We start from the raw sequence: 27,114 nt of genomic DNA on the forward strand, positions 1-27,114 counted from the left end.
TGAGTGGAGTAACGGGCTGCCATGACGATGAATCTGTGTTGGCACGATGGAGGAAGAGGAGAATATGTTTATGTGGATTACCGTATGTGTGGGAATGTGCTAAACCACGGAGGGAAAGGGCTACCCGCCTGTGTCAGCATCCAGCCCCGGTCTACAGGGTCTTCTCAGCCTCTTAGTACCGACACTAAGGTGTATTATTGGCAAATATCAAGCTCTTTTAATCACCTTGGCTAGACGTTATCACACCCAATCCCTTCTGATGACTCATCGCTTCTAGTCCTGCGAACTGCGATGTCCTGGAGGGAGGGGAGGGCATTCATCGTCATGTTTCCTGCCTGTTTGTCCCTTCGTAGGTAAACTGGACCCACGGTTTGAAAGGCAGGCCCCTGTCATCAAACTGACTCAGACCTTTCCCTGCTAATTCACCGGCCTGTCTTGACTTGGGACCACTGCAAGCTGAGCTTCTGCTGTTGACAGCAAAGCCTGGATTGGAAAGTAAAGAAACACACTGACAGAAAAGACCTTCACACCAGGGCTTTTCCCTCTTATTTTACAAAGCAGTCAGGAATCTCACTCAAGATAATCCTAATTAAATGTTATACTCAACCTGCTTTTTTGAACCCTCCGGCAATATCCATTTCCCTCCAATAACGCATCTCTCAGCAAAGTCTTCTGTAAACATTTATCTGGGGCAGACAATTCATTGAATATAATGACCTACAGAGCAAATGCCCAAGTCCTGAACCGAGAATCAGGATTGTGTTAGAATATGGAGTTACTATGTAGTATATTCACACAGCAGCTTCAACACCTAAAGTACTGGAGGTCGTATTCCACTTTGGCCTTCATATCATCTCTAGTGAGATCTTTAGGACTCATCATGGACTCATCATGGACTCATCATGGACTCATCATGGACTCATCACGGACTCATCACGGACTCATCACGGACTCATCATGGACTCATCATGGACTCATCATGGACTTAACAAAAAGGTGCAAGGAGTGAAACTGACAGCCTGTTGCAGGTTTATTCACAGTGGGAAACAATATAATACAGCAAGCGAACATAGGATTGGATGGTACTACATATGCCCAAAGAGAAATAAGCTGTGATATGAGTTGAGGCATGAATGCCTACTGTCTTTAAGTGAATTTAAAGCATTGCTGGAAGTTTTGCTAGAGGACAAATGGCTGCTTTTGATAAATGGTTGTGTGCTTGCGTGTTGTGATGTTATTGTCTGTGTTGGTGTGTGTGTTTATGTGCTATTTTTTATTTATTATTTGCACACCATTTTATGCATACAGGGCACACTCGCAGAAGTCTATATGTTCTCAATGCGTTTTTCTTGAATAACTAAAGGTATATAAAAAGATTGCTGAATATTCATGTTGTGACTGAAGCGGACAAAAAGGGGCCATTCAAGTTAATGAGAAAGGGGTTAGATTACTTGTCAATGCTGTTCGCATTAGAGCTACATCAAAATCACAGCTTGATATTTTAATCTTAACGACTATTGTCAGTGCGTGTTAGCTTAATCCTTGTGTAGTATTACCAATGCCTTTATTAACCAACACACAACATTGGCACCTTTAATTGCCTGTCACACTCACTGAGGCCATTTCCATTGAGCAAATAATCATGGGTTTAGAGGGCCGCCACAATCACGTCTGCTTGCCACATGAAATACCACCAATAACGGGACACAAACAAAAGCAAATCTTCAAACAGATTACGGGGGTTTGATAGTGATTCAAGTGTCAAAGCTTCAAAATACGCTGCCTCTCACATTTCAGTGGTGAACTGTTCTTTGCATTACAAGCAGAGGCAGTCGAACTCACCCGGGAAAAAACAAGTATGACATTCTCAATTTGCAAGACCTCACCATGCTTGTTAAAGCCAACATTTCACCAGAACACCAGGGACCATCTTGTAGTTAAGTCCACTCAGAGCCCACAGCTCCATCGCAGCTCCATCTGATCAAAAGCAGACTTGGCTCAACGTACTAATATCCATCTCAAAGGAGCTCCAAGCCAACCCATCCACCCGTTCTGAGGCATTACGATGTACAAGCCCTCTATATTACTCATTCTCATTCTTTTTTTTTTCGTTACACAACCTCAGCCACAGTTCGGGCGGACGGGGGCTTTTAGACTGATTGCCAGACTGACAGAGGCGAAGGAGAAGGACTTCATTGTGTCTGTGCAACCCCCATCTTTGCCCGGTGCCCGTGCGTGTGGTGCCATTCCCACAGTGCCACTTTCACACTTCCACAGGATTAAAGGGTTCTTGGTGTAGCTGTTGTATTCAGTTAAACACAATGTGTAAGATATTGAACCCAGTATGTGACCTACTTAAAAACATGACATGTAGGCATTGAATACGTCTCCCCCTTACAACAGGGATCATTGTGTTTCTCAAAGGCTTCTCAGAGGCGCAGTGCGACATCAAAAGCTTTGCCGTGAACCTTACATGACATGCCCTCGTGCTGCAACTCTTAGCGTCTAATCAGGGCCTGGGATAAGCCCTACGAGGGCCTTTCCTTGGCATGAACCGACGCCTGCAACTACACGAATGTCGGTTCGTGGCAAATTCTTGAACACTGTCACGACACGTAAAGTGCCCTGCTGGGAGTTCGGCTGGTTGGCTATCAATGGCAGTGGTTGCGACGGCCACACCCTGTTGTGTGTCGTGACATTGCAGAATTGCTGTCAACAATTGTCACAAATGACTCTGAAGGTTAATGTCCTGCTGCTTCTTGTGTTGTGAGGTGCTTATGAGGCATAAGCCAAGAGAAATAGTACAAAATGTGTGTGGACTGTGTGTGTGTGTGTGTGTGTAACTATGCGTGTGTATTTGTCTGTCTTCTGCCTACAGTCTCGTTCCCCATTCAGCCCAGTGATCATTTCACAGTCAGTTGAGGAACCCTCCAAAGCCATTTTTATGGGCAGACATTAAACAAGACAAATGTGTGCAGTTTCCCCTGCCCACTATTAGATTTTTTTATTTTAATTTGTTAAAGTACCTTGTGATCTAACCCTTATGAAACGGTAAGGCTTGCCAAGTGAACAGTACACAAAGACACTGACGTAACAACTACGCACATATTATCACAGGAGCCTCTTCCTGACTGCAGACTCTGGAGTTATTTTTTAATCCAATTTTACCCTGTTTTTCTCCCATCCCAAGCACATGATTTCCAACTCTCGATTGTGGCCTTGCCTCATTGCAGCAACTCCAGCAGGCGCCAGAGAGTGTCATTTCAAAATGTGCTACTGCATCAGCAGTTGTCCACACGTAGTGACTGATTAATCTTGCTCCTCACTACTTACACTTTAAATCAGCTAACTTCCGGTCAGAGGTCAGAGGTCTTAGCCAAGCAGATTAGAAAGAGGCAGCCCCATCTTTCTTACATACAAAGAATAAAAGTGTTATTTTTGTAATTCAAGTCAAATTAGGCCTCTTAAGAAACTACTCTACGAGTATTACGTATACAGATAGAAAACTTTTTAAATATTAGTTATACATCTTATGGAAAACTGTAACAGAACATTTGTAGTTGAAAAACCATCAATTTTTAAGAATTAGAATTGATTAAAGACTAATGTCTGCATCTCTGTATGGTCTTCTACACTGCAAAAAATTTCTTATCAAGTATATTTATGTTGTTTTCATTTTATAAATCTAAACCCCCATTAAAATAAGTTACATTTTTCTTAACAAGCTAATGTTCTATTAGATAAAAGCACGTGGTTTTAGAAAATATTCCTTGAATATCAATTCATTTGTCTTGTTCCACAGGCAGATTATTTCACTTTTTTCAAGCAAATATCTCATCAATTATAGTAAAAGTTTCTTGTTTTAAAATACATTTTTTGCAGTGTAGCTGTTGTAGTCCGACACAAAAACATCAATTTCGATCCTAGTTTTTCCTTTGTCAGGTAATCTGATTAGACTAAATACATAACAAATGTCTCCCGAAATCAATATGACGTAAATCATGCCCTGTACACTAAGCAAATCAACTTTAATCTGAAAAGTACACTGACACCCTGAGAACTGTACTTGCTGTAATGTTGTCACTAGACTGAAAGTCAAAGACACCTGAAGACAGTTCACGCAAAGTTTACATATCAACAAATCAGTGGTGAGCACTGCTTTAAGAGGTGGATACAAATCTACACAAATTTGCAATGTCTGAGTGCAGGGAGAATGGACAGGATGGATGCGATGCAGTTGCTTGATGCAGTGAGAATATGGTCTTATTAGTCTCCATGGGGGAGATGACTGGTTCCTGAGGGCCACGGCACAGGTGAAGAAACCGTTCAGGCAGTGGGAGGTTTCGGTCATGATTGACCTGGAGTGCACTCCCATCCTCTTCTGAAGATGTATGGAAGAGGGTGTGACTGGGATGAGAGGGGCTGGGGATGATCTCTCCTGCACGCACCCTTGCTCTGGAGTTCGGCAGGACCTTAGTGTATAGCAGGTGGCAGCCCCTGACCCCATCAGACCTTTCAGTTTTCACTTGCATACATCCTGGCTGATATTTCTGTGGATATTACTGGAGTAACATCAAACACAGGGGATATTACTGGAATAACAGCAAACACAGTGGAAATTACTGGAGTAACATCAAACACAGTGGATATTACTGGAATAACAGCAAACAGAGGACGTTTTCTTCACTATTCATTGTTTCCCAAATATGTGATGTCCATGTTGTGAGAGTGATCTTGCGTCATCTCAATGACTCCTGGCAGGTTCGGGAGAGTCTAAGATTAGACATGTGTCCTCTGATGCACATCCTGGCAAGTAGTTCTGGTTCTTATCACCCTGCTCGCCCCAACCAAGATGTTTTTTGCCGTGACGTACACACCCGAAGGAGAGTGCAACCCCAGCCACTGATCACAATTGATCTAGGCACCCACCCCTCCACAAGGAGTCGCTAAAGCGCAACAAGGCCAGGCAGCACTGTCTGACATCTACCCCACAACCCTGGAAGGTCCTTGACAGATTTGCACCACTCCCGGACGGACCCCAGGGCTTTGCGGTCATGCTGCAACCAGGAAGTGAACTCCGAGCTGCAATGATGCAGGTTAAATTGCCAGGTTGTAACTTTATGGCTGCCCCATTCCAGATGTGTGGACAACATTTGCAGCCTCAAAGAAAACTGTGCTATCATATGTAACACGGTTGGGCAAAGAACCTTCTCTTTCTCAACCAATTCCGCTTCAGTCGAATCTTGAGGGGAGTTTCTTTAAAATGCGAATCCAATCTCCTTGTTTCCTTACATAACTAGACCAATCATTTGCTTTAGTGTGCTGAGGTTCACAGCTCTGTAGCATGACACAGAGTCGGGCATCTCTGGTAAAGGTTGGCAGAGTTATTGGACTGACAAAAAAAATCTGTCAACATATTAAATTAGATGAAGCCTAATAATTAATAACCAATCTATACGACCGAAACCTAAGTGAGTCGGCCGAAAAAGGCCGGAGGCGGCAACAGCAACTCAACAGTGGGAAGAGGAGCACACAATCACACAGAACCGCGTTGAAAAGGACTCAAACACTCTTCACCTCTTAGCAAGACTAACTGACTAACACACTATGACAAGGAACAGACATGCGGAAGCTAAAGAGGCATTCGGTGGCTCTCTTTTCTCTGAACTAGCATGAAGGCACAGGATAAATGAAATCAGTATGGAGTACACCTACTGCTCATCTGCATACAAAAGGCAGTTCTTTCAGATTGTGCCAGAAAGGACAGAAGGGAAGCACACCTTAAATAGCAGAGAAACAGACAGAGAGAGAAACAGAGTGAGAAAGACAGAGAGAGGGAACAAACATGGCACAAAACCACAGCTAGAACGGTTGGAACTGCTGGAGTAAACGTGCTGAGACGTCATGCGACGAAGGGCTGAACTGACTGGGTGGCTTGGAGGGGCTCAGCTGGCGCTCAGGAAGTTTGAAACAGTCGCCACGCTTCCCTCAGTCAGTTAAACCCGGGACAGGTGCATTAAAGCAAGCATTGCGTGACAGACCAGGGTAATAGCTGACCAGAAGGGTCAGACAAGTGATGCCAGTGCCCAAGCAAACCCCCCTTCACCTCAGGTGGTGCGGGACAGCAGGTGTCTCTCTGGAAGCCATGAGAGGCCTGGAAGTGGAACTTAACAATGGATGAGGGGGTGTGGTAGACAGCCAATATGCCACAGCTGGAGGTTCTTATGCACAATGCAGTGCCAGGAAAAAGCCCCTAGCTGTGGTATATTGGTGATACACCACAAAATCCCTAAAGTGACTTATCTCTATTATAAACCAGGTATTGGAGCAATTTAAGGACAGGGGAAAAACATGTCCTTGTCCTTCCTTTGGCATAGTTTCATTTATGACAGCTTTCCGACATTCAGTCTTCATGGTTCACCTAGTTATAATGTAGAAGGCACCACTTGCTATCAATGTGATCTGATCTTGTTTTTGATGGCAAAATGAATTGATGGAATAGACAATGTGAAGAAAGTGCATGTTTTGATGGTATGCCCACTCTAACTACACATCCAGATCTATACCTGCTGCACCACAACACCTCTCTCCCTCAGATTTCAGGGACAACTTTCCCTAAGAGCACAGAGCTTGCTGTGCTCAAAAGGAATCTTCTAGTCATGATGTTCTGGATGCACGTCATCTCCCCTGCATGCCAAGGGAAAACAGGCCCACCAAATCCCCTGACACTTGTGAAATTCTACATCATACATATTTTAAGAAAGATTTGAATGAAAGGCGGTGAAATTCTCTCACAAGTACATGGCCATGACCCATACCGAGAAGAGAAGTAAACAATGGAAGTTAACAGAGAGACGTAATATTGAGGCAAAGCAGTCCTGGTTGTGGATCACTACTTAGTTGGCTTTTAACACAAAAGACTGTTCCAACTAACAGGCAAAAATAATATTAACTCCTCAGGATAATGCCTCTTGCTTTGCTATAATATACTGACTGGCTGTAGCTCATTACATGTCACCAAGAAGACTGGTTTGGAGCAAATCAATAACCAGTTAACAGAGTGGCCAACGGCATTACACACAGCACAGTGAGCAAATAATATCTTAATGGGCCCTAATGCAAACATGCATGTACATTGCCAGTGTATTTTAATAGTTGGTAAATTAGAAACTAATAGCTTCAGGTCGAAATGGTAAGGGTGATGGATTTTTTAAAATGTTTTATTCTTTTTTTTTTTTACTCCTTTCTGAACCAAGCGGTGCGCTTTCGCGCAGCGCGCTACCGAACACAGACCTTGTACGTGATCAGGTCAACAATTGCACCTACATTTGAATAACATCTACATTGAAAACGAAATGTCAAATTCGCAGTGGAAATGTCTCATTGCAGGCACCAAAACCGTGAAACTGTAGGTTAGAAAAAAGGCAACAGTTTGAGAGCGGTTACTGAGTTGTTACTCGATCCGCAATTTTATTGTAAAGCCGCTAAAATGTTCTCTTTTCACACCATTATGTCCACAAATGTTTTTAAGTTACATCTCAATAAACCACTCCGAAATGCACAACAGTCTCATTGTATTAAATAGGGTCGAGGGAAAAAGCTATTTTTAAAAAGCTCTCTGAATGTGCACATCACATTACATGCAATTGGGTTGAGGGACAAAGAAGCGTGACTATTGCGCGCAGTGGCACAGCATAATACACAGGCATATTGCAAAAGTTTAGTCTGGTGGCGCAACATATTCACTCGATAACAAAAAAACTGTAATGATGACTTCAGTCGTGACATAACCGAATGTTAATATGTTACCTGTGTTTTCAGAGGTTCTCCGTGTTCAATGATGCTTATAAAAGGGATTTCCAAAAAAGAAGCCATAAATTCCACTTGTACGATCTCTTCCTGGGTCTGGGGGAAGGCGAGCACAGCTGAGACCCCCTGAACAACGATAGCCTGACAAACACACCTGAAAAGGGACTCCGGGTCTCCGTTGGCGGGCTCTCGGGGAACCACTTCCAGGCTTAGATTGTAAGGTAGAAAGTTGTCCCCAGTCTGAGCGAGACCAGCGAGGGCGCGGTTCAGGGCAGCCTGCACCCTGGACGGTTGTCGTGTGGGCAGAAGGGCGCCAAGGCGCACGGTGTGTCCTATCTGCGCCAGAATGTGGCACGGCTGAGGATGGAGGTGACAAGGGTCGATGAAGAACTGTAGAATGACTTGGAATCCGAAGTAAAAGTATGCCAAGAATCTTGTGAAGATTAAATTCATCCTGCTGCGCTCTCAAACAGAATGAGGTATTGTCAGAAGATAGCATTGCTTGCCTTATTTCTTTCTTCCCTTTTTCTCGGCTGTAAGGTCCTTTATTCCTTTTTGTTGACGATGATATGAACGGTGATCTACAGATGGCGTTACAGTGAAAATGTGTGACTAGGAGAAGGGGAGGGGGTGCACGATGGAAAGGCGGAGATGCCGCTGGACTGTCATCTTCTGATAACACCAGCAGAGCAGCACTGTTGAGGCGGGAGTATTGTACGGTGTATAACAAATGAACAGACACCTGCGCCTTGTCACAATGAAAATAATAATATTATGTGTTTATTTAAACCCTACTACTTGCATATTGAAACGTGAAACGACCACAAATAACTATATCGTGAATACGATATGGAACGTTTAAAAAAAGCTTTTTGTCGAGAATCTGGGGTGGAATTCACTAATTTAATATCAACCAAAATGTGTCCCTCTTATTTCCAAAATAATTTTTCCGCATATGAATGGGAAATGAAATGCAATCGATCCAAAAGTAGACTATGGATCCCCGATTCTTCAGTGCCCGATTATAAGACGCCTAATGGTAATTTTGCAGTCACATAAAAACAACGTCGATTTTTCCCACCGGGCTACAAAGGACCAGCCCATGTGGCACTTGACCGAAATGCCAAATGACCAGCCCCAGTGTGACACTCCTAAAACAAAGTAAGCAAGTGATTGGACCAAGAATTGCACTTGCGTTTGAAGACTTGGCACGCACACAGGACATGGGCAAATCTGCTTTTAAGTCCAAGATAAAATCAGCTGGAGACCGGCCACACTAACTTCGGTAAACTGCACTAAATCAACCTGGACAGTTAATCGCGGTTTTATGATTTATTTCTTCTCAATCAGCCTACATATCGATTTCGCTAAGAATCTTTCAAAAAAAGGGATACCACAGTGCGGTTTATACTAGTACATGTATCAGTAGTTCAACGGGTGTCAAGGTATAGTGATGTAATCACAATCACAAGTGGTAATAATTACCAGTCAATACCACCGCCCATTAAAAATTCAGGGTCAATGGATCCCAGGATTTTCACTCTTTTCCAGGGGGGTCAGACTGTCTATAATATTGGGAGGGTACATGACCCCCCCCCCCCCCCCCCCCCCCCACACACACACACATTCTACACCCTGGTTTTCATCATTATTCATTGTTCACCAGTATAATCGTTATCTTATGAATAAAACGAATTAAAGTAATTCTCAGTGGCATTTTTATGTGTATAACATTTAAATCTTCGTTTTTGAGGGGTTTGTCTGCCAAACTGTTTACCTTTAGAATGCACCTGTCACTCAGGGTGTTGCAGTGTGTGCCTGCAAGCTTTTTCCTCCAACTGAGAACAACTGACATTTATTGCATTACTTAATGCTTAATTTACACAAGTGGCATGTTAATTAGCCCTTTATTCCAAACACTATGCTGGGGAATACGTTTAAAAGCCTGTTATGACGAGTGACTGGCGCTTCCATGCCACTAATGGAAACGCCAGCTGGTTTCCACTTCCCCAATAAAACCCAACAGTGAAAGAAGACGACTGAGGAATCCCTCTGCTCCACATGGGCAGACATGCTGTGGGCTGTGTCCCTCTCTCCCAGCAGTTCGTTTTCTGCCTTTTATCCACAGTAGGAAGCACCAAGCCTTCTGTTGAGGATGGCAATTGTGAGGCACGGATAATACCTTGAGATGTCTCTAGGTATCACTCCATACCTCAAAGTCCTTCCGCTGTGTTCAATTAAAAAGTAGCCGGAGTGTGAAATGTACTTATTGACAACGAGTTAAGCACGCCCTAGCAAATAAAGACAGCTGTCGAGTGCGCTGTAACAATAGCGTGCTGCTAATCCTGTACCTTAAATGTCATAGTTGACTGCCATTACCAGCCTGTTACTGGGGTTTCAAAAGTCAAATCTTTTTTTGTAACAGCTTGCCTGTATAACATGGCTTAGAGACAAGGAAATGCAAAGGGAAACGTTGAAGCACAATATGAGATGGTCTATTTACTTCTGTTTACACTGAAGAAAAACAAGAGAACGGCTAGGCTAGCCCAACTGGGGTTGGGTCTGATAGGCTAGCTCAACTTGGGTTTGATACAATTCAGATTGGATCCTCCTTCACCTCTGACATATTTCGGATTGAATCTAGTCCACCTCTGATCCAAAATGGATCAGGTATTGATTTCCCTCGTAGAAATGGCTGGGTCTTGTCAGTGTTGGACGGTACTTTCACACGAACAGATCCATTTAAGCATCCAAGGAGACCTCAAAACTTTGCAAAATGTAATTGAATATGAAAAGAGAATAATAATATGTGCAGATTCAATGTAACTGAACTGTTGCCACCAACATTTCCCCCATTCATTCATCAGCACTGGTCCAGTGTCTGTTAACACTTGAATTACTCATGCATAATATACCAGATAATGAAGGATAAGCAGTGGTCCAGTGTCTGTTAACACGTTAATTACTCATGCATAATATACCAGATAATGAAGGATAAGCACTGGTTCAGTGTCTGTTAACACTTGAATTACTCATGCATAATATACCAGATAATGAAGGATAAGCACTGGTCCAATGTTTGTTAACACGTTCATTTCTCATGCATAATATACCAGATAATGAAGGATAAGCACTGATCCAGTGTCTGTTAACATGTTAATTACTCATGCATTATATACCAGATAATGAAGAATAAGCACTGGTCCAGTGTCTGTTAACACTTGAATTACTCATGCATAATATACCAAATAATGAAGGATAAGCACTGGTCCAGTGTCTGTTAACACGTTAATTTCTCATGCATAATATACCAGATAATGAAGGATAAGCACTGGTCCAGTGTCTGTTAACACTTGAATTACTCATGCATAATATACCAGATAATGAAGGATAAGCACTGGTCCAGTGTCTGTTAACACTTGAATTACTCATGCATAATATACCAGATAATGAAGGATAAGCAGTGGTCCAGTGTCTGTTAACATGTTAATTACTCATGCATAATATACCAGATAATGAAGGATAAGCACTGGTCCAGTGTCTGTTAACACTTGAATTACTCATGCATAATATACCAGATAATGAAGGATAAGCACTGGTCCAGTGTCTGTTAACACGTTAATTACTCATGCATAATATAGCAGATAATGAAGGATAAGCACTGGTCCAGTGTCTGTTAACACTTGAATTACTCATGCATAATATAGCAGATAATGAAGGATAAGCACTGGTCCAGTGTCTGTTAACACTTGAATTACTCATGCATAATATAGCAGATAATGAAGGATAAGCACTGGTCCAGTGTCTGTTAACACTTGAATTACTCATGCATAATATAGCAGATAATGAAGGATAAGCACTGGTCCAGTGTCTGTTAACACTTGAATTACTCATGCATAATATACCAGATAATGAAGGATAAGCACTGTCGAGTTCAATCTAGCCGATTATGGTAAAAAAGGTGAAGAATCTATTGCAATCTATCAATAAAGACAAACAAGCAGGTAACTAAATAACCTTGATGGTAAATTGGAAGCTGAATACGTAACTTGCCAGGTCAGGGATTTGATCTACTACTCTTTCAGTTACTGGTCATACACCGTAACCGTAAGCGTATCTGCCACTTTGCTCGGCCTCTCATTTGCCACTTCTCCAATGTAATACCTTAAGACACGGTCAGGCAAGGAGAGAGGCAACGGCCATTTTGCTCTCCAAGAATTTCAAAGCACCTTCTGGTTCAAAATGCTGTAGGGCAGCACCACACAATACAACATGTCTATACAGCCAGCCAACCAGCCTGTCTAAACAGTCCTTACCCAGCGTAAGAGAAAGAACGTTGTTGACCACAAGAAATGTTACAGTAGAAAAATGTACAACAAACCTTTGGCATGCTTATAAGGAAGGAAACTTGCTGGGCAGTGACAAACGTCTGTTTTTAGCCTTCCACTAATCTTGACTAAAACCTGTGTTTCCAACATGAAGACTGATGACTCAACAGTATAGTTATATGTTAAGAAAGACATACAGTTTGTGTCAGAACAGTTGGTAATTGTATATAGCAAAATAAATATACAGTAGCAGTCAAAATTGTGGTCCCACTTCACCTTTCACTTGAATCCTAGGAAACAGTTAAAGATATCGAGGCACATTGGCCTCAGTGGTTACGAGGATGCTCAGTCAGTCCATAAGGAATTGGTGAGCTTTCTTGACATCTACACAGATCATACAGGCCGTATTTGTGATGCACCTGGACTGCTGCCCAGTTGGGTAGCAAAGGGTAGCACAGAAAGAGATTAAGAACGCCCCAGAACAAAAATGCACGTGTTACACTTTGATGTACATGAGGAGCAAATGTCAATAATATCTGTGTCAATCTGTCCTGAGGCAAAGTGGAGGAGACATTGACTCCATCACTATTGGTTCCTGTGTGAGCTGTTGAAGGATCTGAACTGTCTGTTAAAGCAGTTTGCAAAGAGTTCAACCACAGTTCCATTAGCACACAAGATAACCTTTCACAGTTCCAAATATCCAGAACAGAAGCTGGGAGGCTCAGAGCACGAAATAGAGCAGTGACTGCATGGGACTTTGCCACCTGAGGTAACTCAGTCTAGCAATTAAAAACAGATTTAAAAAAAAACAAACAGATAAAAGAATACCTTTGCGGCATAACAGAGCCTGTGAAAGTTACACACACAACACAGAGACACAGTGGATTGTTGCAATGTGGGCGTTGTGTGATTATATCAAATGTATATTAGGCACAATGTTTTGAATAATGTCCTTTTTGTAATAGCCAGTATTTCTATGTCCTGTTTTTACTTTGTGTTTTGGGGCCAAGAAGAGTAGCTGCTGGAGCAAATGAGGATTCGAGTGAAATATTAAATGCTCATATTAAATAATACAAGTGTCTGAAATTCTGTTGAAGAGATTTGACACCATTCCTCCATGAGAAATGTCATTGTTTGTTGTTTTGTTTATTGTGGTGAAAAACGCTGTCCCACGCATTGCTCTGGAGTATCCCAATCTGTGAGTGTCTAGTTAGGTTGCAATCTTGCGACTGAAGCTCCTGCCAAAGGTGCCCCAACATTTAGCCCTATATCAAAAACACAGGCTATGGTAGCCATCCGACAAAATGGTGTCTTAATACATGACCCAAGTATTGAAGGGATAGTAGCACCTGCTTTCAATATACCTGATATAACTCCCACATAATTTATGTAAATGACCTGTAAATATTCACTTTCTGTCAGTTACCCATGCACAATATAGGATTCAGTCAAACTATGATTGGGAATTAAATCAGAATGATCACCACCAACCCAGGCAATAAATATTGATGGACATTTCAGAAGTCAGTCAATTGTTATAAAAATAGGTGTATTCAACTTTGTGGAAGAGATCTTAAAAGTCAAAAATTATGACAGCTAATTGCAGCATTAACCAACTCTTCCCTTGACTTGTGCTTCATTTCACAAGTCTCTGAGATTGACTGCAGAAATTGGACATCAATCCCACAGTACAGGACAGGCCAACCCGTTTCCTACTTGAGATCCACCAGACGAAACTTCATCCGTCTGCTCGAATCATGGCTAATTCCCCAAAGAGACACTGCCCTACCATGCAGCCATTAAGTCTTGTTTGCCCCATCACTCCTACCTGGCTGGAATGCATAACCATGGAGTATTTAGCTTGGAATGCAGCCTCCCTCCCTGGCGATTAGAGAGGTAGACAGCGCTCAGACCCATTAGAGCTGCTGCGGTCATCTGCCAACCACACCCCCACCCTCCTCACATACACACCCCCACCCTCCTCACATACACATGCACACCCCCACCCTCCTCACATACACATGCACACCCCCACCCTCCCCACATACACATGCACACCCCCACCCTCCCCACATACACATGCACACCCCCACCCTCCTCACATACACATGCACACCCCCACCCTCCTCACATACACATGCACACCCCCACCCTCCTCACATACACATGCACACCCCCACCCTCCTCACATACACATGCACACCCCCACCCTCCTCACATGCACACCCCCACCCTCCTCACATACACATGCACACCCCCACCCTCCTCACATGCACACCCCCACCCTCCTCACATACACATGCACACCCCCACCCTCCCCACATACACATGCACACCCCCACCCTCCTCACATGCACACCCCCACCCTCCTCACATACACATGCACACCCCCACCCTCCCCACATACACATGCACACCCCCACCCTCCTCACATGCACACCCCCACCCTCCTCACATACACATGCACACCCCCACCCTCCCCACATACACATGCACACCCCCACCCTCCTCACATACACATGCACACCCCCACCCTCCCCACATACACATGCACACCCCCACCCTCCTCACATACACATGCACACCCCCACCCTCCTCACATACACATGCACACCCTCACCCTCCTCACATGCACACCCCCACCCTCCTCACATACACATGCACACCCCCACCCTCCTCACATACACATGCACACATTTTTTGGAATCCTTTGGGCTCACTTAGTCTCACTTAGTCTCAGTGATCTTTGAAGGCCCCTAGAATGTGGAAATATTTTGCCCTATGACATTATACAACAAGGTACCACTGAAACGTCTCCTTTAAATCCTGCAGCGTTGGACTGTTTAGGTTCCCAGCTATCCATTAAACATTTTTCTAAATGACCAGTGAGGGATGCATTGCGAAAACGGTCGACAGATGTAGAACAGACCACACAATTATTCTGGCGTCCACCTCTCCAGATACTGAGGTCATGACTCGCAGGCCCCTCCCAGAAACTGAGTATTATAATCACTTTCAAAGGACGGTCATTTGAATACATGTTCTCTTGATGAAACAATCTGTGGCGCTTCCCAAAGTTTGGGCACGTCTTTCCATTCTCAAGAAAAGAAATTCAGGGACAAACAACGTATTGATATGATGGATTTTACAGAGTATCATTCTACCCTTGTCATTTCAAGGGCATAGGATCATTGGGAGCAGGGGGGCATGTCCCCTCCAGTGAAAGAAGCAGGCAAATTGGTCCCCCAGTTAAAATAAAAATGTCAACCGTTCCTCTGCACACTTCACCGACTTCGATTTGAAGCTGTCATTGACTAAAAGACCATAGCACTCTTTAAATGGCCTCTTTTCTGCTAATCCACCAGAAAAGAAGTAGATTTCAGAAATATTTATGTTTGTGCTTATTTAAACATAATTTGGGAAATGAGTGTCCCTAAAGCTTGGAGAAAAAAACAAACAAACAATAGAACAAACCAAAACAATTACATAGAAAACATATGCAAATATTGTCACATTACCCTTCAGATCTAACTGACATTGAGCCAAACTGAAAAGCTGTTGCTATGCTCATAACTTCAGGATTAAGGAAAGCGTCATTGGTTTATGGGGATTGTTGGCCACCTTTGTTAGTAAAAGAAATGTCAATAAACTGGTACATAAATGTGTTTAACCAGAAATGTAATGTGCTCCAAATAAAAGTGTCAGTTAAATGACAAACAGCTAAATGTAAAGAGAACCTTCTCAGTCGTTTTCACATTTTTGAGCCAGCACCACACAACCAGAAATAGTTGTTTTGGAGATTGCTACTCATTTCCTTGCTTTTAAATGTCAGACAGCTATTTTAACATTCCATGAACATCCCTGCATCACATGTGCATGAAATGTAACAGGAGGGGTGAGGGGAAAGTGCTCTGAACCATCCTCTAGAGAATCCCCTCCACCCAGGTATGTCAGAACTCTGATTCCGCTTGTTTCGGGCGCTGGTTTTTCACCCAAAAAACGCACACACAGACACACACTTGCAAACACGCACACGCCTCTTTACAGACAAAGGTCTTTCAAAATGCCACCGTGTCCGAGTGACTTGGGACATTTTAATACGGAGATTAGAGGTTTGAAATGTGAAAGTTAATCTAACCTTTTGGTAAATTGGGAAACTAATTTTACCCTACGATGAAAACAGAAGAACATTATATAGCCCCAATTGAATCTTGATTTTCTGCACCTCTTTGGTCATTCTCAAGTTCACTGGCTTTGACACATACCGGCTTTTACTGAGAAACAAGCACAACGATCCACAAAAACAAGTCCCTAGTATCAATTTAATTTAAAATCGATCTCCGTCCTAGAGTAACACATTTACTGGACCAACAGTCGCTGCAGCTGAAGGAGACACACATTGTAACATGGAATCCGTATTCGCATACGATTTTCCTCCATTCTGAAATATGATTTTGTTTCCTTTTACCCGGAAGACGCCTGAACGGAGTCTGTTGGCAGCCTGCATTCCTGATAAACCGTCTGTCAGATGATGGGATCACCGTAGGTATTTAAGTAGCTCGGGAGCAAAGAAAGCAAGTCATGAATATTCCATAATGTGCAAGCTGGGCTGAAACGCCTTCGGCATCTAATGAGTTGGGAATGCTTTTTACAGTGCAGCCACAGTGTAAGCAAATATGTATTACCAATGGGGCAGGTTACAGGTAAAGATGTGTTCACAGAAGTCTGACTGGCTTCGCCTGGTGTCAGAGGCAGTGAAATCCCCCTACAGCCAGTATTAACCTAGTTCCCATGTTAAGATAATCCATGGTTATTTGCAATACCCCCCAAAGAAAACTACCTCGGAATATTGTGTCGCACTTAAACAAAAGCACATCCACTGGTAACTTACCCAGGCTATGTCCCTGTGATCCTGCACGGGTTGGAATCATCCTGGGTGGGGGGTCTTTTGTGCTGGGCATATACACGGGAATACGGAAACGAGAGTGCCGGATCCACAAAGAAACCCCACGAAAATGTAAACAAGGGCAAAAACCAGCCAACCATGTATTCCTCCTCTGGATCCTTTGGATACTTCCCCTCTGACACATTCATTAACATGAGGAGTGACAGCTTGGGGGTTCTGGGTGGCAAGGTCCAGCTTATACAGCACTCTTTACTAAATTACTAAACTGCTGTTCCAAGAACTGGCCAAGTGTCAGAATGCCGGAGCTTCATGTCCGAAGGGGGTGGCAGAAGGGATCACACTGAATTCAGCTCCATCACTCTGTGAGAAATCTCTCACCTCGAGATGAATCTCGTCCTTTAAACTGTATCTAGACAAGCCTTAAACCATCCATCCAAAGTTCTGTGTATGAGGACGTCTCATGCTAGACAACAAGGGCATGAAGCACAGTGACATGTCTTTATTTCTCCTCTCACCACCACACAACGCTCACAGAGCATTGACATGCCCTAAAACCAGAAGATACCCTGCCTTCTCTGGGTTCTCCCTGAAAGAAAAGCAGTCTTCCTCCCTCCCCTGCATCCCCCCCCCCCCTCCCTCCCACCTCCTCAGCCCAGCCCAGGCCAGCCTCGACCTCAGCGAGGTCTTCAGTGCTTTTTTCTTCCCACAGACTGGAGCTGCCAGAGCTCAAGGCGGTGGATTTACAGACATAGATCCTCCACAGACACGTTCAGTTCTGCTTTTCTGGCTCATTACATGTGAACCACACAGGGACGAGGGAGCAGAGACCCGGTCTGAATACACTTGGGGATGGGAACTAACTTAAACACTGATATAAAACAAATCCATGGATTTTGTTTATTTCTTTCTCTAAGGTGATCTTCGGTTAAATATGTGGTGATGCATTATCATTAAAACAAGGTGCCCATGGGCTGGTTTTGCAGACACGGATTAAGCCTAGCCCTCTACTAAAAAAAACAGCTCAATGAAAATCTCCATTGAGTTTGATTTCTTTAGTCCAGGACTAGGATTATTCTGTGTCCACAGAACTAGCCCTAAACATTTTAAAACGGTATACTACAAGTACTCAGTACTGATCACAAAAGCAGTTTTTCAAAATATCTGAGACACTAACAAAAATAAAAAGGGCCACTACAAAATGATACTGCATCTCTAACAGCTTAGCCTTTTTATGAACCCATACCTCAGGGGATTCTGGTAGATGGCCAATACGCCTCTGCTAAAGTCTATATCCAAGAACTGTATTGCTCTTTGCCCAAAAACAGCACTTACCCACGGTGTATTGGCCATATCATATGCCCAGATCAACTTATTGCTTAATCAAACGTTAGAGAATTTTGAAGAGATAAATTGGTTGATTTACAGCATTAGTGTATCTGAACTTCACATATGAAACACTTGCTAACAGGACCAGTATGAATATAGCCATTGTGTCGCTTCAAACCCTACATTTTAGTCTATTTTAACATACAGTAACTGAATTCCAATACTATGTCATGAATTTGTTCTTTACAACTTTAAGAGCAAAGGCCTAGGTCATCACAGATCAAGATAAAGGCCTTTCAAACCTTTTCCCAACTACAGTAGGAAATCCTTTGACAAAGCTAGGAAACAACAGGTGTTGCTTTTCGTCAGTAGATGTGTTAATGAGGGATCACACCAAAGGAACTAGCCCTCATTTAGGTGAAACAGCATGGATGGCATAGGTAATTATTTCCCTAGACATTTTGTTTAACAAAGTGTACAGCAAGAGGCATCTTCTGGCGCAGTGAGCACGTGTCCAACTGTCCCAGGAAAAGATTTTTAGAACAGCAAGAAATAAAGAAGGATGTCCCACTTAAAATGACAGTTCCTTTTTTTTTCTCCAGTGGTGAAAGATTGTCTCAATAACATCTGGCTAATGAATCTTGATTTCTTCCCTGGGAACAGATTCCATTTCCCCTCGTTATTTTCTATATCTCTGAAGCGCTCAAAGTGCTAACAGCTGGGGTTTTGTTTGAGAGTAGCCTTCGCAACACAGGAGGGCTTTAATTGCCAAAGTCTGCGGATAAACAGTGGCAAATGTTTCTTTTGTGTTTTTATTAGATCCGGTGTGATTCGTCCCTAAAAGGGCAGAAATATAATTGTGATATACATACACATGCCATGTCATCAATGTAGGCTACCTGTGTTTTGGGTTATTGCCTCAGAGGAATTGAGAATTGGCGTGACAACCCACTACTGAGGCTCCTATAGCGCTGTGTGGAAGGGCGACTGTCCTCAAAGCACCTCGATCTTTTGTCTTAAATTGTATGCCCCCCCCCTTTCTCCCCCCAGTTGTGCCATCTCACAGGGATCCTCCACTGGCACAGATAAAAGCTAATGAGTTCTATCTCGTTAAAGCCACTCTTCTGCAGAAACGTGGGGATTAAACAAGGTTGAAGAGGGGCATGTCTCTTTACTGGAGCCCAAAGCAATACCACTCACTCTCTTCCTCGCTTTCCTTCACAGATTAACGTTTTCTTAAAAAAAAATAAAAAAAAAATAAAAAGGTTTCTCTTCTGCTTTAGTCAGGTGGCAAGAATGTTAAAATTATGTTCTGCGTGAGTAATGTAAAGTATCATTATCTTACAGAGACTCTTTAAATGCCAGGACAGCCATTAGGGATTCACGTGGCGTACACGGGTTGATTGCGTTACATAATCGGGCTGAATTTGCTTCGCGTTCCATAATCAATTTTACATTGTACCAGCATTGCTAGGCTTGTTTAGCTTGTGTGCACATAAACCCCACCCCGCCAAAAAGATAACATATTGAAGTTCCCTCCTATCTGTTTATTTTAGGTGACAGTGTGCTTCCATTACAGACATGGACCTGAGCTGGCTACACATTTGGCTTACCACTCCAGAGGATTGAAAATAATAATTCCTTATAGATTTCTCCCTACAAATACTCCTATGCACAAAACGGATTCATAATAGAAAAACGTTTTATAGACTCCTATGTCGAATCGATTAAAGAAAACCCACAGACGAGGATTCGTTTTCATAGATATGAACAACTCAATCGAGAACATGACCCATCCAGCACTTCCATTCTGACCTAAACATGGATGAGAATTAGCCAAGGATGAAAGTGGAACGGGGCAAAAAAAACAATTTAAAATAAGTTGCCTCAAATAGACTATATATTCGATCATACAAGAGCGTAATGTTCCAGGAAACACCTGAGAAATTTATTTCCCCTCCTACAAAACGAATGAAGGAGGCAGGAAAGCGGACAGATGAGATGGCGAAGTGAAAAACGTGACATTAGCAGGATAAATGTTAGACGGGATGAATTGGAATTCCTACCCCATGTTGCAAGATGCACCTCAGCGCTAATCACAGGGGTTCATGTAACGCCAGGCTAAATGTATTGTCGTGTGCCGGCAGACTCGCAATCGTACAGAATTAGAAAAGTGTCAAGTAAAAACACAAGGCATTCAAGATGACGGTGGCAGAGGGGGGACATTCCAAATGAAAGAGAGGAGGCCGCGCACGGGCTCATCAAATTCATGCAGCGCTGTGATTAGCAGCCGTACTGGTAGCAACCAGCTGGGAGGTCACAGCAATCAGCCTCATTTCACGTCGCCAAAGCCACATTGATTCAAATGAAAGTGTCACATATAATCACACAAAAATGAGAGCTCAGTCACCAAACGGGCATCTGCACGCTGTGGGCGAAGTCACCCCCCGTGACACGTTTTCAGCGACTGGCAGGAAAGTGGTTTGATCTGCGTGAATTCAGTTTGTGGACTGACGTCGAAAAGATTGCCTCAAGGTCAGAGGGGAAATGGCTTGCCTTGTTTATTAATTGAAGCGCACATAGATGAAGACCCAGAAGTCAATGTAATACGCCATTTCTAATCTTTACATAATTTGCTCAGCAGTCTGTCTTTCTTTACAGGTGGTCCAAAGGTCCTTTCTCTCCTGGGTTTCCTCTGTCGTTTTTTCTCTTCTTCCTTTGTGTTGGCCCTTTCTGTTTTGTGGGTATCATTTACATTTTTGTTGATAGAAAAGCAGTATTTGGTTGTTTGCGGAGCCCAAATTGTTTTTTTTACCCAACTATATCATTTCTGAAAAAAGGAAGCCGTTTTAAATATGACCTGGGAGCAGATGCTCTAACTGCTAGGCCTCAGACAGCGGCTTTCATTCTAGCTCAAGGCCATTTGCATAATTGTGTCCTAGTATTAAGCTTGCATGAGGTTACCCAATACTACAAGATGAGTCAACTGGAAAAGAAAATGAGCCAGGAAACAATGTACAAAACGTGTTTTATTTGCCAGTCTCAGAAAGATAGAAAAACCGTTACAATGGTGAAAACACAACAATGAGTACAAAAAAAGGCAGCTACTACTGAACTCTTCACCTTGGAGTCCATGATTTCTCTAATCAAGGTCCTCAAGAGCTCCCTAGACTGACCTGACACCAAAGCAGTGTGTAAATTGGGGTGAACATCGCAGAGTGGTTAATCTAGGGCTGAAGTTCTAAAGCCTTGGCTCTCCCTGCGCAGAAGGGACGCTGTTCTTATCATTTCCCTGTTCTCTACCAACGAAGCACACATACATACATACAGGCTGCTGCTTCTGATCTCATCAAAGCAGGGTGAAAAAAAGAAAAGAAAAAACGATATCAACAGCTAGTTTCTAAGTCGCTGCCTCTAATGTAGTGCCCCCAGTGGAGAATTAACAGTGCTGAGAGGAAAAGGGATTTTAGAGTTGAGACATTTTCCTTTCTGACTGGTTAATTGTTTCCTTCTGCCAGTTGTGTATTGCTGCGGAGCAGTGCTCAACCAAATCCATGTTTGCTAAAGGTATTGAGAAACTCAACTCACAGGCTTTAGGCTCCTCGGTGTAAATCAAACATTGCTCTAATCTTACATTTTTTAACACCAACATTTTCTTTGAGATATTTCCTGCCTTGAGCTGTTTTAATGGGAGATTAAAAAAAATTGGGTTTACACAGAATGTGCATGTTGCTAATAGGAAAACATTTCTGTTTGAGCGGGAACCATGAAGGGGACCTACGAACCATGGGGGTCACATCTACTTTCTGACTGAAATTAGCACCAGCCTCGACGGCTAAGCCAGCAAACAACTCCATCCAATGTATTAGTGGGTTGAATGGCACTGGGAGTCCCAGCAAAGGTGAAGGACTGGAAACGGGGGAAAGAGAGGTTAGCCAGGTAAAGCTCAAAATGCAATAACTGGATCCTGTTAAGCCAAATTTGGGCTGACTGGTGCTTTGGCTAAGATCAACTGTCACAGAGTCTGGCTGCAATACACTACTAATATTGAACATGAATACAAAAAATAAAATAAAAATCAAGCAATATTTTCTTCACAAAAACTGAAATGAAATCACACCAGGATTCTGTGGTGAAGTCAGCAATACAACATTCACACTCCAAACCCTGCTGATTTAACCTGCTGCCTTACAAAGCACACAACTTTCCCCACACCACCGGTATGCAATGAAGGGGCCCTGTCATGTCTTCGCCCCCCCCCTGAGTCCTGGCTGTAGGAAAGGGGGAGGCGTGGCCAGGGGTTGTGGCTCCTCTAGTTGGGCTTGGTGAGCAGCTGCGCCGAGAAGTCGTACAGGTCTTTGTTGACCTTCTTCAGGGTCCTGACTTCCTCTTCCAGCTCTGACACTCGCACTTTGGTGTTCTCACCACTGCCAAACACACTCTGGGGGATTACCGGATGACGGATCAGACAAGGGGGAGAGGGGGAAAAGGACAGGAAAAATAAGAGCTTGTAAAGAGAGAAAACACCAACATTACTGCAGACATAGAACATGTCAACACACCACCTCCAGTACTTGGTCCAAGTGGATTCTGAAATGGAGGACATGTTTGCTCCTCTATCACAAACCCATTCTCTCCAAATGGACAAAAGGATGAAACCTCTCCAATATTCATGGTAATGTAATGTGTTTGGAGTCAAAAGCTTGATTGTGTGCAAATGAGCAGGGGAATGCATTTCCCACAGGAGTACAATCTGGCAAAGAATAAACCTGCTCTCCACGGAAGCCCATCGTTGGTGCCGGGAGTATGGAGCTGGGGCGGTGAGCGGAAAGGCCTGGGGTGAGGAGCACCGTTTGAAAAAAAACCTCCCTAATCTCAGAGGCCAATATTGACATTTGCTGATTTCGCAGCGCAGGCAGCCTTTGGCTGACGGCAATGCACATTGTTCCATTTCCTACCCAGATTAAAAAGCAGATAAAAAAGGAGGACTCTACTGTCTTGCATTTGTTTACAAGCCTGCCATTTTCCTGGTGCAGAACAAGCCACGCTGGGGGGCTTTGGGCTGGCCCGTGGAAGCAGGCGAGGGGCGATCGCCCTTTTCTGGACGGGAGACGAATCTATTTAAGGGTACTCGTGAAGCCGAGAGGTTGACTCGTCAACAGATCCCCAAGCTCCGGGATGAAGTGACCCTGGAGACCTCCTTGTTTAGTTGGCTTGCAAATCCCTCCACATCAAAACAATCATTACTGACACATACGATTAGATGAAAGCATGGCTGCACCCAGCACACATGCCCTTGAGAACAGGGTGAAGAGACTCCTCACGACGGTCAGGTGCAATGCCAATTAAATAATTGATTAGGGTAAAACCAATGGAAAGCTTCCACAGACTCTAAGCGTTACATAAATCCACTGACAATGTACAGCACCCCCCAGGGGTGTTCCACGGCAGCCATTTTCAACCAGAATATCCTCCACACCTCTGATAAAATGGCTTTGCCATAAAAGCGAGGAGGACATTTTGAGTCTACACAGGTGAGGGTCATCCAACTGACCTTCACTGGCAAAGTGTGGGCGGGGGAAGATGGAGCAAGTGGCCTGGGAAGAAGCAACCAGACGGACAGTGGCCTGTGACTGGACAGGGAAGGACAGTGGCCTGTGACTGGACAGGGAAGGACAGTGGCCTGTGACTGGACAGGGAAGGACAGTGGCCTGTGACTGGACAGGGAAGGCAGTTGCTGTGGCTGTCAGGACAGGGACTTTACTGTGATCTAATCCAAACCAACATACAGGCCCAGCAGAGCAGAACCCTTTGATTAATCTGCCATTTGAATTTCCATTCCAAAACGTTGCCTTTACTCCTAAACTGCAAAGGGTTTAAGATCAATGCTTTCCCAGAGACAGTAACAGCAGGTACAGTGGATCTCATCATTTGCAAGTGACCTCTGAGCACCTCATACCCAACACACATGGATTTTCCCGGACAAGAAGACATTTTTCCAGTCAGAAAATCTAGAAATTGAACCCGGATCCTGCTTTTGTCTTCGGCCTCTGAGGTTCCCACAACATCTGAAACACTGGTGAGGTCTTGAAGTGTGTAGTCTCTGACATGACAACCAGCCCGTTACAACCTGTTGAGTTGTAATAAACGGACAAGCCTGCTCAATTCAGTGTTGATATCCGGATGACACGTTCTTTTCTAAGGAAGTACGAGCAGGATGGACACCACATTCCAGCACTGTGCTGCATAATGACAGGTGTACATTCGGCACACTCACCTTGTCTGTTACGGCACTCATGAGAGAGTAGAGTTTGTCTGCTTTCTCCAAATAGGTCTCCTTCTGGGTCTAGGAAGACAGACAAGAAACAGTCAGACCAGGAGAACAGACCCTGTCCTCAGTCGTATCTAACAGCTGCTGAGTGACAAGCTTGTGGTGTGAATGTGTCATTTAGAAAATATACGTTTCTCCACTCCCTGCCTTTGCCCCCGGCCCTGTCCTATAAAGAATAATCTAAATCAGTACTCCAATGAGTGGTTGCTTTGTGGACCAGACCAATTATATTGCACTTCGGCATTGTTTTAAAAGCAAACCGGCTAACTGCATAATTACACACCATCTCCCCTCCTCTCTTCAAAGCTGTTTGTAGCGGTCAGTAGACTGGCCCATGGAGTACACAGAACCGCCGGTCCTGCCTCAGCCCGTGATACCCACGCAGGTATGTGAACAGACATGGAAATTCACTGGCTAAGCTGATTTTGAGGTCATGATAAATAACTAAGTGTTATTAGCTAATATCAGCAGTCTTAAAGTATTGCAAACATTTGCGAAATGCATAGATATGGCCATGGCATTACAGGTGCGACTTCAAACAATGGACCTGTTCAGGACTCATTACAACCCAAGCCCAGAGTGGCGTTGGTGATGGTTGTGCTTGGACCAGAATTGGGTCGCCAGTCTGAACACAGCCAAAGTAACCTTGGGCCCCAATAGGTCTGTGGTGTTCTCTCATTGGGTAGAACTTAGTCTTCTCTTTGACCTCACTCCTTCTTGACCCAGAAAGGGATAATTGATTGGTAGAGGAGATTGGCGATTGGAATTGGGTCCACCTCCCCCTGACAGCTTAATCAGAGGATACTATGGGAAATCCTACCATGGAAGACTTTTGAAATTCACCACATTCCATTTGAGTCAGCTTTTCATGCCTCAAAATAAATGCAAACATAAAAATGTCCACCTAAACAGAAATATCATAAATAAATATGTATTATTTACTGTTACCTTACCAGAGAACACTCATTTACAGCAACACTTTGGAGAATAGTTACAGGGGGAGAAAGCACCAATTACAAGCTGGGGTTGATTTGGTAGCCATGCCAGACAGGCAATGTGGCCCTGACATCGGGGTTAACACCCCAACTCTCACAATCAGGCCCCCTAAGATCTTAAGTGATGACAGTGATGATACACCCATTTAACATCCCATTCAAAAGACGGCACCCCTTACATATGGGAACGTCCCAATCACTGCTCCAGTGTGCATTTAGCTTTTTAGTCATCAATGACATTTTAGTTTTTATCAATCTACTGTTAGTCTGGACAGTAGGACTAATGTACATTTGACTGTCTGATTGTGAACATCAGGGAAGTAAGAGATGTGTTACTTCACAGAAAAAGAAAATTACAAAAATTATAGACTTTCAGTCCCATTTAGTCATATAATGTTTTTCTATATATTTAAGACCAATAGGTGACAAAATCAACACTGCACTGCTCTGGGGCTTAAGGACCAATCAGAGGGAAGTATCACCCAATGGCCCGCTAACACTTCCAGCAGCATCTGGTCGTCCATCCAAGCACCAACCAGGACCAAACGTGCTTAGCTTCAGAGGCAAACCATCAGCGGAATGCACTTTAACCAGCAAGGTCACATTTATATTAGATTTTCTCTTTCAAGCAAGTTGTGTCCCAGAAAGCAGCATACATAGTAAGACAAGACAAACTAACAAAACATGACATTAAGTGCTAAATTTGTATAAGTGCATAGGAGAGTTAAAAAAGTACAAACGTTGACATCATCTAATTTCAAGTCCTTCTGCAACATGTTCCAAGACGGCGTAGAAGCAAAGTTAAAGTCACTTAGCAGACGTCACTGTTGTATTGGGGACTTTATATTAAAAAATCTTAAAACACTGATGTCCACGCCTCGATGTCCATGCTAATGTGAATGAAGTGCTTAAATATATTGATGGGTCCTGTGTCCGTCACCCTGCACCACGGCCATCCTGATAAATGATGAAAGTTACAGAAATACGTAAGACGTCTTGTGTTTGTTACAAAAGAGCAGCTTCATTGTGTGTGTGAGAATGGCAAGAATCAGAATCCAACTCTATCAATAAAAGGTAATGTGTTCACGGCGGCCGGGTCAACGTTCACGGCGGCCGGGTCAACGTTCACGGCGGCCGGGTCAACGTTCACGGCGGCCGGGTCAACGTTCACGGCGACCGGGCCTCCCAGGCTGCAACATGTACTGATCAGCAAGGAAGACCCCGACGGGGGCCACTGCTGCCATAATGCGGTTTTGACAATGCCAATAAAGCACTGACAATGAATATACCGCACAATAACAGCAAGGTCGATCAGCTGTTAATGGGCCCGTCCAATAAAGGGGGGGGAGCGGAGGGAGGGGCGTGGTGGCGCTCCCCTGATTTACAGAGTGCCGGAGCCGATCATTCTGCAGTTCACTG

The 27,114-nt window shown here is 43.7% G+C and overlaps 2 protein-coding genes across 5 annotated transcripts in view; both read right to left on the reverse strand.

Annotated features, from left to right (window-relative positions):
- grin3bb (glutamate receptor, ionotropic, N-methyl-D-aspartate 3Bb) overlaps positions 1-20,858 on the reverse strand; it is a 94,586-nt gene extending 73,728 nt beyond the window's left edge. Inside the window, exon 1 of one of the 4 annotated variants that reach the window (XM_020049203.2) lies at positions 20,780-20,858. Coding sequence is in view for 1 of the 4 variants with exons in the window: in XM_020049202.2 (XP_019904761.2) it covers positions 7,810-8,262 (453 nt within the window). In the remaining 3 variants the exon portion in view is untranslated. Of the gene's footprint in view, positions 1-7,809; positions 8,347-17,028; positions 17,101-20,435; positions 20,512-20,779 lie in introns of those variants that run through there. The other 3 variants (XM_029121595.2, XM_020049204.2, XM_020049202.2) reach the window with 3 other exon arrangements.
- A 527-nt stretch (positions 20,859-21,385) lies between these two features.
- The window catches only part of wdr18 (WD repeat domain 18), a 67,863-nt gene continuing 62,134 nt past the window's right edge, over positions 21,386-27,114 (reverse strand). Inside the window, exons 9-10 of the mRNA XM_029121596.2 lie at positions 24,647-24,715; positions 21,386-22,810 (exon numbers count right to left, since the gene is read on the reverse strand). Coding sequence (XP_028977429.2) covers positions 22,682-22,810; positions 24,647-24,715 — 198 coding nt within the window. The 3' untranslated portion in view covers positions 21,386-22,681. The remainder of the gene's footprint in view (positions 22,811-24,646; positions 24,716-27,114) is intronic.

Source organism: Esox lucius, chromosome 8, assembly GCF_011004845.1.
Source record: "Esox lucius isolate fEsoLuc1 chromosome 8, fEsoLuc1.pri, whole genome shotgun sequence".
NCBI lineage: Eukaryota > Metazoa > Chordata > Actinopteri > Esociformes > Esocidae > Esox > Esox lucius.